General features: G+C 41.8%; 1 protein-coding gene across 2 annotated transcripts; it reads left to right on the top strand.

The window, feature by feature from the left end:
• The first annotated feature begins 694 nt into the window (after positions 1–694).
• On the top strand, positions 695–14986 carry LOC133027600 (somatostatin receptor type 2-like). Of its 2 annotated transcripts, none has more exons than XM_061094647.1 (4): positions 695–1110; positions 4388–5083; positions 5934–6259; positions 7621–14986. In XM_061094647.1, exons 2-4 carry the CDS (start codon positions 4696–4698, stop codon positions 8047–8049), a joined length of 1143 nt encoding a protein of 380 aa, XP_060950630.1. In that variant the 5' UTR covers positions 695–1110; positions 4388–4695; the 3' UTR covers positions 8050–14986. The 2 variants fall into 2 exon arrangements, with proteins under 2 accessions (XP_060950630.1, XP_060950631.1); XM_061094648.1 differs by lacking the exon at positions 695–1110 and adding an exon at positions 2510–2982.
• The last annotated feature ends 434 nt before the right edge of the window (positions 14987–15420 follow it).

Below are 15420 nucleotides of genomic sequence, written 5' to 3'. Positions count from 1 at the left end.
ACCCTCTCTCTCAACCTCTGTCCTCATGCTTCCTCCTCTCAGCAGCCTCCTATCACGTTGCACATAAATAGATGTATTAATCTTTATTGGACAACAGCCGGTATTAATAATAGCAGCACTTTCGTGTTGCTATGTTGAGACCAAGTACGGGACATTTTCTCACGCAGCTTTCCACTGAGAGAGGTCGCAGACGATACCCGCCATCTGCACTGGCTTCCAAAGCTCCTCCTGTATATATATTGTTATATATAAGACTGGAAGAAGGTTAGATTGACTTTCTCCATCTGTTCCAGGTGCCATCTCATCCCCGTCTGACGTCGGATGCGCATCGATGACTGATCTGCACTCGTAAGGCCCTGGACAACAACAGCAGTGGGAGCGGATGGAACTGGGAAGAGCCAGGAGCATCATTGTGGTGGACAGCCTGAGGTGGGATTTTTGGTTTTCCTGCAAGTTGCCTTCTCTGTAAAATTTCCCAATGCGAAAATTGTAGGACCAGTGAGAAATTCTGGTCTGTGCTTTAACACTTTACTGATGTGGGTTATCTAGGTGCATCTGAGAAGCTCTGGTGTGGAGCACATGTTTGCAGCAAAGTAAATGTTACAGTCTGTCATGATGGAACTGGAAGCCAAATCATGGGCTTGACTCAAAATCCGCAAACTGTCAGACACCGACGCACACACGGTGAGGGTGACGCGCTCGACTCTCTCTCTCTCCCTCTCTCTCTCTCCCCCCCTCTCTCTCTCCCTCTCTTCTTCCCTCTCTCCGTCTGCGGCACAGTCGCGCGTCCTGCCGCTCCGTCTGTCTCGTCGCGGTGGTTTCGGTGCCAAGACGCTCATGTTGGACGCACGCAGTGCACTTTTTTTTTTTTTAATTAATAAATCATTAAGAAGTTTCAGTTAACCGACTCGGGATGTTTCTGGGATTTATGCAAAAAAAACGACCTGACGAGATATAGTTGTGTCAGCAGCAGCTCCGGTGAGGGGGCGTCGGAACGCGAGCAGGTGGATGGAGAGGCTGGAGCGGGATGCGGTTTGGCTGGACTCCACACTCTATGTTGAGGGACGTGTCGCCACCATGTACGCGATTTGAGGAGGACGTGTTCAAAAAGTAAGTGATGCTGTTGACGACAAAAAAAATTATTTGAAAAATGATCCACTGCGCTGGTTTTTATGCTGCTCCATGAATCCGTCTTCATCCATTGGCATTTCAGTGAGGACTCTGGTTTGCTTGTGCGCACTGACACAATCTTGTTTTATCTAAGCTGATAAAAGTTGTTTTTTCATGGAATCTATTGTGAAATAACACGGTTTTTTGTGTGTATTTAAACGCACTTAAACAGAAGATAAGTACTTCACTCAAAATGCGTTTTTTTTTGCACATTTCAGGATTTATGGTTTAAGAGGGCAGGTGTGTTCTTCATCTCAGCATAAAAACACAATTGAAGCAGGTGTTATTCCCATGGAGAGACGTGTGCATGGTTATCAGGCGATAAGAGCTTTGTTTTTTCAATTTGGAGGAAATATCCTTCATTGCCTGCGAACAAATAGTTATCACTCCGAATTCATTTTCCATCAAACATGTGGGTGCGTTTCGTTTTCATTGCTTTCCCCTCTGTAGCTCTCTCACTCTCAAACACACTCACAAGCCCGCAGCATGTGCCGGCTCCACAGATACCTGTTAGTAAAGGTCATTAGGCAATTATTTATAGGGATTTCAGTGTTTTGTACTGAAATGATCAGTCATGATTTGTTTTTATGCAATCAGACCAATTTTATGTGAGTTATGTGTGATTCTTTCAATTCTATTCATTCAAATCAGTCTACATTGTTGCCCATGATCCCTGCACTTACTGTAATCACTAGGTGTTGCCAAATCAACCGGAAGAGCAACACTAACGATCAAAAATTATAATAATAGGCTCATTTGATAAAAAGTCCATTTTCTTTATACGAGGGTGAGCTTTGTTGATCCGATAATACTCATACAAGTGTAAAAACATCAATTAGAGGAACATAAAGCCACAAAATCTCACTCTCTCAGACCAAATTTGAGCATCAGTGATTCACCAATAGAAAAACTTCCATCTCAGACGTTCCTTCAGCCAGTGAGTCAAATGCACAATGTGAAAAATGAACAAACCGTATCAGAGGCGAATGATCACTCGTGGATCTGCAGGTTATTAATGCGATATGTATTTCTCTTAACGCTACAACTGGCTAACAAACTCAATCAGTGATTAATCTGATAATCTGATGGTTATTTTATTGTCTAAAACTGAACTGAACACCTCTCAGGGGTTTTGATTTATATAACAGAAAATTAGAATACACCACATTCTGCTCTGGTGATACCTTTGGTTACATTCGTGTTTATACGATTGAGCATTTGCAATGATTATTTATCGATATATTATCAAGAATTAATGCGAAATAAATGAACAATGAATTTAAGGAAATACATGATTATTTAATGTATATAATGAGTGAAACATTCTGATTTATAAAAGGATAAAGGGAAACCCTGGCTAACCCACGTCATCAACTGCTACTTGTACCCGACCTCTTATCCCCACAGCCGTCATTGGCACAAGGTGGACTGACCCAAGTGAGCCCACATGTGTCAGTCCCACGTCAGGTAAATTATGAAAGCAAGAACTGGACCGCTGCCCGACTGTGGGCCAGCTGCTGTCACTGCAGGGGAAGAGTGAGTGATCCCTCCACAGTGTCAGAGCTGTTTGTTCCCAAGATCGATTAAATAAACATTTGTCTTTGGCAGCGAGGTGCCCTGGTCGTTCATTCGCTCAGGTTCACCAGTTTGAATGTATGCATGCGTGGGGGGAGGCATGCATACTCACATGTGCTCACGCCATACTGGACAACTTGGGGTCAGTGTTGCACTGGGAGGGGAATTTATTGTCTGGTCAGAGTAACGAGCAAGAAAAGAGTAGAAGACCTAATGAGACTTCCAAGAATTTTTCTCGTAAGTAAACATTGTGGTGAGTTTTCCAGGCACCCACACCCGGATGTTTTTGTAAAAGTAGATATTGTCTTTGGATCAAAATCAACGCAGGTCAGTTTCACGATTCAAAGGTTGTGAGTGTTTGGGATGATGTTCGATAACGTAAAGTTTCCTGATGGCGACTGGCTCAGGGATCCTTCGTGTTTTGGTTGACCAGGCACAGGAGGATTTACCAATTACTTGACAGCTGATTGGACCACCTACCTGTCTATTACTGTTTTCTGAACCCTGGCAGGAGAAGAGAGAAAACCTATTTTCCAAAGCCTCCAGTGTTGATCTTTGCACTATTTCAATGAAGAAATCTCTCCAGTTCTGACGTAATTGATGCTGTCGCGGCTGCCATTGGTGTGAGCCAACACTCACTAGCTTGCTGTCAAATACATCAAAGACACATCTACCTGCCCGGAGTAATTGATCTGAAACTCTGTGGGTTGACCACAGGTAAAAACCTTTGAGCTAGGCAAGTTGGATTCTGTTTGATTTTCAGTAAATAGACGCATCATGTAAAAATGACCAAAGTGGACTCCACTGGGTCAACTACAGAAAATATCCTGGGTTACAACATTACTATTATTATTTTCAAAGGAAGAGTCGTTGATTATTTGAAACATGTTGGTCGGGCACCTAACACAAAAGCCTGACTCCTCCTCACATCTGCTTCCTGCCACAATTATTCGAATGTCTCCATCAGTTCACTGCTTTCACTGAACTCAGTGTTTTAGTCATTCTGGATTTATTATAACCATAACAACCAAAGCACTGTCTTTAAGCAAAGCCATTGGATCTTTTTTTTTAAAAGAGCAATTTTTAATTCCATCTACTTGTATTTTTGTTACAACTGCGGGGGTAGAGCAAGAGTAATAAAAGGCTGATTTGGTAAATTTAGGATCTTTTTCACCATCTCTCTCACAAGTCAGAAGATTAAAAACCTAGAAGCATAAAGGCGGGCATTGGTAAAAGCAACACAGCTACAACTAATAAAATGGTCAGTTGTTGTGTTCGATTTACAGCGTGTGATTGATCAAGGATTGTAAATGTGGCAGTGGGGGGGCCCCACAAATCAAATTCTGCCTAAGGCCTGCTCTGCAGAAAATGGATAGATGGATGGATTCAGCCGTTTCTTCCATGTATTTCTTGGTGTGTTGCATTGTTGAGTATAACCATGGAGAGAAGTAAACATCTATAGGAAATATGTGAGCTATTCTGTAGAGAAAGAATAGGCTGTGAACAGAGTTGAGTTAAGGAACCTTGGAACTCTGGCCATGAATCTTAAAGGATTATTATAAGGAATTGAAGTGGTATAAGTACATACTCTACATTTCTCTGCCATACTTACTGTTTTTCACTCTGTTCTCTCTTTCCCTAGATCCATCTCGGTCTACAACCATCTCCTTCCAGCTGGGCTGTGATAATTGTGGTTCCTAATCCTCAGTCGTCCAAAAACCCAGAGCCCTATACTTAAAGATCTGAAATACCCAGAACCCCTTGCTTATCCTGGAACTTAACACATAAATTCCTGAACCCTTATTTTCACCACCCTGTGAATTAAAATCAATGTCCAACCCAGAACCCATTATTAGCTACCGTCTCTGAACTCCTCTCTGATCACACACTACCTGTCAACTTTTAGTGATACTTACGACCCTTCGATTTCCCAAAACCTTGTCAGCCATCATGGCCATGGATCAGTGGCCCTTCCTCTCGACCCCCCCGAACACCTCCATCCCCGAGCCCCTCCTGTACGACAGCTACATCCAAGGGAATGAGTCTGACCTGGACATGAACATCTCAGGGACCAGAGAGCGTCACCAGGACAAGACCAGCTCCGTGGTCATCACCTTCATCTACTTCATGGTGTGCTCGGTGGGGCTCTGTGGCAACGCGCTGGTCATCTATGTAATCCTGCGCTATGCCAAAATGAAGACGGTGACCAACATCTACATCCTGAACCTGGCAGTCGCAGATGTTTTGTGCATGATGAGCTTGCCGTTCATCGCCCTGCAGCTTGCGCTGGTGCACTGGCCCTTTGGAGAGGCTCTTTGCCGAGTGATCATGACTGTAGGTGGGTGTGGAACAGAAGGTTATTGGTACACTCTGTAAAGAAGCAGCAGTTTTACTCGACAGAAACGCACCGTCAGGTTCCTCAAGAGGGAAATTACCCTGATATCCCTCCCTGCTTTAGTTGCAATTTCAAAAAAAACATCTTTACCTTTTAGATGTTAAACTCAGTCTGAGTGTCAAAATTAAACAAATGTTGAGATGTTTTTTTTTTAAATAGTTTTTTGGTGAAAGTTAGATGTAATGTTTATACCACTCACATATCTATTGCAAGTATGCAACTACAGTCAGAAGGCTGCTTAATAAGGAGCAGGCTGGAAGCAGGGCAAAACCTCTAGCTGGCTTCTACAGTGTAAAAGGTTAAAAATACGATACAGACACTTTAAGAGCTCACTAATGAATGCACTGTATCCCATTGTGTTTTAACACCTAAAAAAAACAACAATCGTAAAAAAGTGAATACGCTAAGTGGTTATTTCTAAACCACAGCCGTGTCCCAATTCAGGGTTCTCCTCCTTCAGAAGACACGGCCTACGTGGCCCAAGAAGGAGGTATAGAGCCCGCTTGTGCTGTGTGGACCACGAAAACCAATTACTGATACTGATGAAAAAAACTAGCTACAGTCATCTCTAGATGTGAGGGCCCAAGATTTAAGAGAGCCAGTTCATTGTTGTTGCTTCGTTTTTAACAGATAGATATGAAAGTGCTATTAACTATAGCTCGAGGCAGTTTTTTATCTCCATGTAATCTATTCTTGTTTCTTTTTATAGCTTAAGTAATTGCTCAGCATGTGATATATGTGACATAACCTCAACTCACCTTGTTCCCTCCTCTCCTCCCCTGCCCCTTCCCAGACTCTCTCAATCAGTTCACCAGCATCTTCTGTCTGATGGTGATGAGCATCGATCGATACTTGGCTGTGGTCCACCCCATTAAATCTACCAAATGGCGGAAGCCCCGTGTGGCCAAGCTAATTAACCTGACCGTGTGGGTTGTGTCGCTGTTGGTTATTCTGCCAACTATGATCTTCAGTGGCCTGGACAAGGTGCCGGTATGTGGCATCGTGTGGCCGGAGCCCCAGGACATCTATTACACAGCCTTCATATTCTACACCTTCTTCATTGGTTTCTTCATGCCCCTCGTGGTCATATGTATGTGCTACCTGCTCATTATAATCAAGGTGAGACTGCATGTGTGGTATTGTAATGGAACTATGTTTTTGTCTTGGTTTTGCTTTTCTTCTGTCCTGTAGATTCAATAACATTAATTCGGAACTGGCTATGGCACTAGAATAATAAACAAAAATCTGACAAATAAAATGTTTTGGCTATTTAAATCATTTTGAATCGTGAAAACTTAGATAAAGTGCAATTTTTCTTTTGCCCAAGATTACTGTTGCTGCAGTAATATTGGATCTGGATACTGGTTGGTTTAAAAATCTAACCAATGATTGTTGTAAAGATGCATGATGCATCTCTACTTACCTTAACATTTTTAAATTAAGCCAAAAAAAGTGCTGCCATCTTGTGCTGATAACATTTGGTGCAAGATATACAGAGTGATAAGAAGTACATAAAGTGACAGAATCTTTCTTTGGGAAACCCCTAAGGGCTGCTCGATTATGGAAAAAATCATAATCACAATTATTTTGGACAAAAACAAAATCACGATTATTCAAACGATTATTAATATGTGCCCTTATTTTTTATAATGACTAACCGGAAGTACCAGCCACTTCCGGTTCCGGTAAACACCGATTACGGCTGCGTGTCTCATTCCTCCGTGAAACCATGCAGGATATCGGTGCCTGGTTATTCAAACTCTTAATGATGGCAACATTAACACTCTCCATAAAAACACTTTGTAACTGAGAACTTTGAAATTTCCTCTCAATATTAAATGTCCCCATCTGCCCCCCCCACTACAAGTACACAGAGAGAGAGAGAGAGAGAGAGAGAGAGAGAGAGAGAAAGAGAGGGGTGGGGGGGGGCTATGAGGACCATCATCATTTACCCACGAACCCCGACATTGAACGGGTTCCATACAACAAAAAGGGGAGAATCGCGAGCTGATCCGCACAGGTCCGGTGTGAGCAGACCTCAGCTGCGCGCTGTAGAGTGGACGCTGCGCGGCCGCTACACTGTGTGGTGCTGCTGCTCGTCGGATTCGAAGAATGAATGAATGCTTTAGGGGAAGGACTGAATTGCGAATGCGCGTCTCTTTCGATAAAAATGCCAAATAATCGTTTCAACTCGATTATAGTAGTTTGGAGATCGTTTGACCCAATAATCGTAATCACGATTATATTTCGATTAATTGAGCAGTCCTACCCCTAACCCTAACTGTCTTTGCTTTAGAGTTTGGGAACTGATTTGTTTTATTTTATCCTAAGCTAAACTAAGGTAAATGTAAACTAAGTCCTGGTTGCGAGATATTACAGATGTATAGACCTTTCATCTGAGTTAAAAACAAATAGGAGTATACTCTAAAATGTTCCTATTCCCTCAAGATGACCCCACTAACAGTCCGTCCTCTTACCAGGTGAAGTCGTCTGGCATGAGAGTGGGCTCCACCAAGCGCAAGCGCTCCGAGCGTAAGGTGACAAGGATGGTGTCCATTGTGGTGGCGGTGTTCGTGCTCTGCTGGCTGCCGTTCTACATTTTCAACGTCACCTCCGTCACCAGCTCCATCAGCCCCACCTCTGCTGTGAAGAGCACCTTCGACTTCGTGGTGGTCCTGGGCTACGCCAACAGCTGCGCCAACCCCATTCTGTATGCCTTCCTGTCGGACAACTTCAAGAAGAGCTTTCAGAAAGTCCTGTGTCTGAAAAAGGTGACGGGCCTGGACGAGATCGAGCGCAGTGACAGCCGGGCGGACAGGAGCCGGATGGTCATCGATGCTGTGCACAACGCCAACTTGGAGACTCACAACGCCGCCCTGCTCCATTCCGAACTGCAGACCAGCATCTGAGGATAAAATGGTAGCAGTCACATCGAGGGAGGCCAGAGAGACTGAGCGGCGGTGCTTGGGGACGATGGGCTACCCGTGCACTGCTAGTGACCTCGGCTCAATGGCGCTGGGGCGGGAGGATGATGTAATAGCTGCTGCTCATGGACACTGACACATGAGCAAAGTGAGTGAAAAAAATAAACAATTTCTTAAGGGTTTTCTAAAAGGTCGGGGAAAGTACACTGACTCCAGATCAAACGCTTGATATTTGGGCTAATGGGGACACTTGAGCTGATTAGCCCTGAGCTGAAGCAAATGTATGATATGACAAATTATTGCCAACACTGTAGACAAATCAAACACAAACAAGACTGCAGCTCTCGCTCACCAGCCTGGGACTACTATCACGTTACTAGAAAAAACATGCAGACAGAACCCAAATCAAAAGAAGACCTTCGATCGGAGAGTGGACCCACTGGAGAAAATGTGAGCAGTGATGGACATTTCCAGAGCTTTCAAGGTCGAGCATTGATTTCTCTGAATGTGGAAGGACTGTTGGAGAAGTGGGACAAACATTTCGACGGCACTGTAACTCTCCCGAGATTTTGAAAGATGAAAATCAGCAGCCAAAACTCAAAGATGACTTCTTTCATGGTCGTGTCTTACTCCATCCAGCTGACTCGTCTGGTCTCGCATAATCGACAGTGCAACAAAATGGTAAAACTGTCAAAACAAATCTTATTCACCCTCAAAGGAAGGATGCTCTTTTCCCTGTCAACCTCTGAGTGGAAACAGCTGCATTGATCTGTAACTGCTTGAATTTAACATCGTGGATTATTGATTACGTGGAAGGATGGGAAAACATCTTGGGAGCCGCTCCGACCTTGCGTACTTCAGAACAGCTTGACTTTGTAAATAGGAAATGGTTTTTTTTCTTCTTGTCAACCTCTGAGGGAAAGAACTTCATGCCCAAGCCCAAACCAATCTCGAAGGCAAACCCTGCTGTAAAATTCTGCATTGTTGTGATATGTGTCAAGAGCGGCTTTGAAACTGTGTTTGCGGAATCCATCGTGGGTATGTTGTACGTCACTGCAGCCTGGTTTCTGTGCCAGAGATGCAGCTAAGAAGAGCCCATTTCTTCTTGTAAAGTTTTGTGTTTTGACAGTGTAATATTTCTGTAATATTTTCAGAGTTTAACGACAGGAAAATGTATCACTTTGTCAAAGGGGGAGAGGGTGAAGAAGAGAAGCACAGGGAAGAAGTGCAGAGCTTGAGTTCTCATCATATCTAATGAGAGCACGACACAGAGAAGACAAAGTTTGAGTGGGCTGCAGGATTGCAGATGCACAGAAGAGATGGAGATGTGTGGCTCAGAGAGCTATACACCGAAACACAAATATAATCTATTTTTATTGCATTTTGTTCTCAATATAATTATATAATTAGTTTTCTCAAAACAATATAACTGCAATGATGGTTGGGCAACAATGACCACCATATTGTTGTTTGTCCTGCCACATTTTTATAATGAACCACAAAAAGAATCATAAAACATAAAAGAGATTTCTACTGTCGGACGCTATCGTCCATAAAGTTTTTACCGTCCAATCGGACGGTCAGACCTCATAAAATCAGCTGCTGTTATGGACAAACCCACAAGTGGAGTCCAGTTCTCTCTCTCATGCTCAAACTTCTCTTTCACTCTTTCGTCTGTCGACCTATCAATTGGAATCTGATACCTTTGAGGGTGACCTTGTGCATGTGCTACCGCTTTAAAATAAATTAACTAAAGTACGCTCTAGATTTGCACAATAGGAACAAAAGAGGATTACATTTCTTTAAAGTATAGATGTGGGTGAGGGCTGCTTTTACAAGGTTGGTCAGTAAGATTAGCTAAACAGGACATGCATCTGTTCATACTGGATTTTAAAGCTGGCTATTAAAATCCAGTATGAACAGTTCCCGGTTTGCCCAGTTGATAATCCAGTACAAGAGACATGCAATTTACTAATTTATGAATATAATGTTTTGTTATGCTTTAATATGTATACAGAGCATTCATAAATGACAAACACTGGTAAAACATGAATACACAACATGCTAAATCAGGTCACTGGGATGTCAGAAGCAACATACAGAGCACATGCAGTCATTGCTAGGGGACCCAGTGACGTTAGTTTCTATGGATACCAGTGAAAACTATAACCAACACATGGCAGTTCAGTGTCATTGTTACTAAGCAAATAACACAAAAAGCATTGTGTTAACAGGAATTCGACTCAATGCATCTTACACGGCATTCAGTGAACTGGATGAGCAGTGAAAAAATCCTGGATTCGCCATCTGATCCGGGACAACACGAAAACTGAATGGGTTCTTCCCCGATTCTTCCTGTTGTTTTTGTGTAATTCTGCCAACAAGCAAACATACAAACCAACTAACAAACACACAGACAGACAGGGGAAGTTTGGTTACTTTAGCTACTACCTGAGGCCATATCATTTATGTGACTGAACATAGAAACAAGGTACTACAACAATGCTCTCAATCTCTCTTGTAACTCTGGCTTCCTTGTTAACGTCTATCTTAATGTTTATCGTACACAGGTTAGCAGAGCTGTAACTCACATAACAATGTCTACAGGAGGAATCAGGTTAAAAGCAGCTCTTTCTACGTGATTGATGCTACAAAAACATCCTGACATGTCATGATTGACAGCTGACACTGACTCTCTGGCTGAGTGCTTGGACCTTTCTACTGTAGCTCTGTACTCCGATTGCTGAACATTCATTCATTATCTACTCACCGCTATGCAGATCGAGTCGAGGGCGAAGAGTTTGAGTCCACTAGCTGCTGGACTCTCGCGAGAACTCGGAAGTATCGCGATAACTATCGATAGCTGAAGTTACTGGAGAATAACAGCGGACATTTAGGCTCAAAACACGGTGTAAATGACACTTGTATGACAGCACACAAGCAGTATACTGTTGTTTTTTTTACATTTGAAGAAGTGGTCGCCATTTAATTTAATTATATTGGTTTTGGTTGAAACGCTGTTTACCCTTGAATCTCCAAAAGTGTTTTTCTGGAGTCAAACACGTCACCCACCTGAACAGATAATGAGTGAATCTTCATTCTTGGGGTTAACTATCCCTTTAAGTTGCACCATTTTACATCTGGTATATCAGTTTCTACAAATTGAACTTACTGGTTATTTAGCTTTCTTAAAAAAACAGTTGGCTTAAGTGTGCTGATTGCTTTAAGCTTCAGATTCCCAGTACCTGATACAAAGGAGCAGCAACAAAAGAGCGTGTCACAATAATCTGAATTTGGAAACCTTATCACTCCATTAATGCTGATTGACTGAGCCCACGTCAACGGCAGATACAAGCTTCAGTTTGAGCTATGTGGCTGTTTGTGCACAGGGACTCCATGATGGAGACACACACGGTTGCTGGGAGATTTGTCACACAACTGCAAAGTAATAAGGCCGTCCTCCTTATCCTGCAGTGTCACATTCACTCAGAGTCCCAGTACATCGTTCAAGCCAAACTGTAAATGTGTGAAGCAGTCCAAGACCAAAGGCTTTCTGTGAGGGAAACCAACAACTCACAGGTCTGGATTCAATTCAACTCACTGACCCTGGAACCGCAGTATTACAATGTACTGCTTTAAATGAAATTAGATGGAAATTAGATGAAAAAAGAGATAGACAGCAACATAAGTGGTAAAAAACATAAATATTCAGCAAAATAATTTAACATCGATCAACATCTCATTTTCAGTCTGAGAAGGAAGAAGCAACATGCTTTTCTCTTCCTACCACTATTCTCTATGAAATCATCAAACAGAAACGACAAACACAACTCCATTCTTCCCCCAGTGTCCAACCGTCCACTACATCGCGGAACTCTTCTTCTCTTATGTTCTTAATCGGCTCTCCAACCCTGTCAGTGTTTTCTGTACCTCTCATAAACGATGTATTAATACATATTTTTAAACTTACTGAGTTTTTTAGCTTTGTTTGATTTCCTTCCTCCGGCCGTTCCACCAAAAATGATGAATTACACCCCAACACAACATTTGTACAGTATGTTTCCAGGAAGTAGATGATTTCTTGACGTGTACTTGTCTTAAATTCCACCAGATCCATGACTTTCAAAACAATTAATTAATGTGTTGATATCTGACATTGTGTACGATCCTTTCTGTGATCAGAGCTCTTTTTGTAGTGAGCATCGTGGTTGCAGGCAGGTTTTATAAGTGTAACATTAAACCGTGAATCACTTATCATTACTTAATTGTTAATTGTGCTCTATCTCTCTCTCTCTCTCTCTCTTTCTCTCTCTTTCATTTGCGTGCATGGGCTGGTGAAGAATATGGGCTGACACACATTTAAACCATCCAAGCTGAACTGAGCTGAAGTGAACTGAACCATACTGAGGAAGACACACGATGTCTGTCACTGCCACTGGCTGTTTGGACATAACTAACTGACCTAATGTACGTCCTGATGTTTAATAGATGTTAATAAGACGGTTTGTGTCAAAACCAGTGTAAATGTAGCTCTAAAAAGGACAGCCGTGGCGATGACACGGTGCCTGCGGTCACTGCCATGTCTCTCTCATTTTCATGAAATGGAGACCTGAATACGTCTCTGAAATGAGGTCGTGCCGTGTTCTGGAAAACGACGTGATTATCTGGGTTGACACCGATCTCAACTTGCTTGGTTCAGCTCAGAGCCAAATGTAAAAAGGCTGTTTGTGTGGGTATCTGGCTGATTCCTGCCACTCTGCAGTCGAGAGGCAGAAGCAGGGGGCATGGGAAACCTCTCTGTTGCTGAGTTTGGTGTGTTCCTTTTCTTTTTCTTTTTCTTGAAGCATTAGTTAATTTGCGAAGGGCTAAAACGTGCACTCCAGAGGATGCACCGTTCAATATTAAACTCTGTGTATTTGTGGTATGCATCACTTGTCTCTTGCGACCTCTTTTGCTAGATAAACGCTCAGAAAAACAAAAGTACGAAATAATGTTGAAGTTGTACAGTGGTTTGTCTTTGTGTTTAGCAACAAGAAATGCAACCAATAAGGTCATGATCGGCAGCACAAACGGTGTTAAATAAATAAAATGTATGTTTTCCACAATACAGATTATAATTCTGACAAATTTGAGGTGAGCTGCTCATAACGTACCCTTGTTTCTGAAAGTGTGCTGTCATGCAGGGTGTGCGATTATTTTGAAATTATAACTAGGTAAAGTGCTGCGACATGAGTACTGTTTATTTAGCAAATTGACATTTTTAAATGTATAATTGTCCAAGTGGAACTATCCATGGTACTGAAAGAGTGCTTTAATATTGGCATGTAAAATCAGCACTTAAATTTTGGTTTTGTTGGGTATGATCGCACCCACCCCCGTGTGTGTGCATGAGGAAAGGAAGGCACGAGTGGGATAATGTTTTGCTGAGTCTAATTTGAAAAAATGGATTCAAAATATTCCTGGAACTACAGTGGTTGAGTTTTTTTAATTTGTACTTGTGCCAGACGACAGGTGTGGGACAACTTCTTACATGACAGGTGTTAAAATGATGTTTATGTTGCACCTAAAAAAAATTGAATGCATGTTGAGCCAACGTTGTCTTTACATTCTGACATTGGTTCAATTGTCATCATTTTAACCCCTGATGAAATAGAGGTTAAGAATTTTTTCGACTTTGTTCTATGATGTTATGTTTTCTGGGAGACTCACAGGCTTCACCTTTTATATTAACCAACTGTGGTTCGTGATTTGCAGTATTGTCATTCAGAAAAATGTTCAAAAACAGACCGCACCCTGCAGACATGAATATGTACTTTTCTGCTCTGTTACTTTTGTCTATGTGCCTTGGAACTTCAGCTGCATATAATATCATGTGAAGCAACACAAGATTTGAACCTGTTTATCCCAGTAGCCGAGCAACCAAAGGCCTTTGTATTGTACAGACATGTCGGTAACAAAAACATCACAGACACTTGCTGTATATTATTTTAAATACTAGTACCCTGGCTTACATAGCTTATGTTGTGTGTTTTAATGTAAGAAGCAGATGTTTATTTGTGACTCTTTATTGTTGCATAGTTGATAATGTGATCACTGATTGTATTGGACAGGCCTTTTGTCTCTGCAATTAAACTGCAGACCAGTTTCTGTTCCCATGGTCCAACATGTGTTTATTCATCTTCAGTGGGTGTGCATACACACGAGTACCATATCTGCCCATATGTGTTTGTACTATGTGGACTCACCCGGCTGAAAGCAGGGTGTATGAATGTATATGGTATATGTACAAATGAATTTGTAGGAGTTTCAAATCTTTCAGGTTATTGCCATTAGAGGCTGATTATACCTTTACTTTTACTGCAATCAAGTATTTTTATTTCAAAGTACTTTAGTAGTTTTTTGCAAATAAAATGTATTTTGGCGCCTCGCATGAAACCAAGATAAATATGGTTGGAAAGTGAAAAGCACTTTGACTGTGACGACGACTCAGATTACAACATTCACTGTTTTTCAATAACGGTTTTATATTTAATACTTTCAGATGTACAGTTATAATCGGAACAGTATCTTTCTCAACCATGTAGCTATGCTAGCAGTGTGATGAGTCCACCCATTTGGTCCAGAGTGAATTAGCTTAATAATTAACTGTACGATTGCTGTGAATGTTAAATAGAAGTTTTACAGAATTTATACAAGTTTCCACAGAATGAAATGTTGTCTTTATTGTCCGCATCGTTTTCCTTCGTCAGACTGCAGTCATTGGCCTTGTAAATAAGCAAATGTCAGCTTGCTAGTACTCTTATTTAAAATGGCAAATATAAACCGCAAAACATTAGCAAGATAACATTTCCTTTTGATTATACCCACCCAGGTGGCTGGCTGCGTTATATGGCACATGTCAAATAAAATCCTCTCAAAGATGTTTCCTGTCTATTTGGGTCATACGTATCACACTGATGTATATTCGAGAGACCATGTTTCTAACATGTATGGTTTAAATTAAACATGCAACCGCTTGCTCTGAACTTTGGAAAATCTCCTGACATTCTCTGGAGGGAATGTACCTGAGAACGATAATGTCAGAGTGAGAGGCTCCAGACGCTCTCCAGAGTTTTTTCATCCAGACCCTGAGTGAGAACTTGTTACACACAACAGATGCAACACTGAAAAACACGAAAGAATACAAAAATCTAAAAGAAATAAAAATGTGGTGCAATAAAGCACCTTTAAAGATCTGAGAGCTTTTGGTGACATCCTCCCTTTACTTGCTGCACCCCCACTCACCTGAACACTGCAGAGATTTCTGTGTTATTGTGAACGCGTCTAAGCGGAGAATCTCCTGCTCTGTTCTTCATA

This window comes from Limanda limanda, chromosome 21 (assembly GCF_963576545.1).
Source record: "Limanda limanda chromosome 21, fLimLim1.1, whole genome shotgun sequence".
Taxonomy (NCBI): domain Eukaryota; kingdom Metazoa; phylum Chordata; class Actinopteri; order Pleuronectiformes; family Pleuronectidae; genus Limanda; species Limanda limanda.
This window is presented reverse-complemented; position numbering and strand designations above follow the sequence as displayed.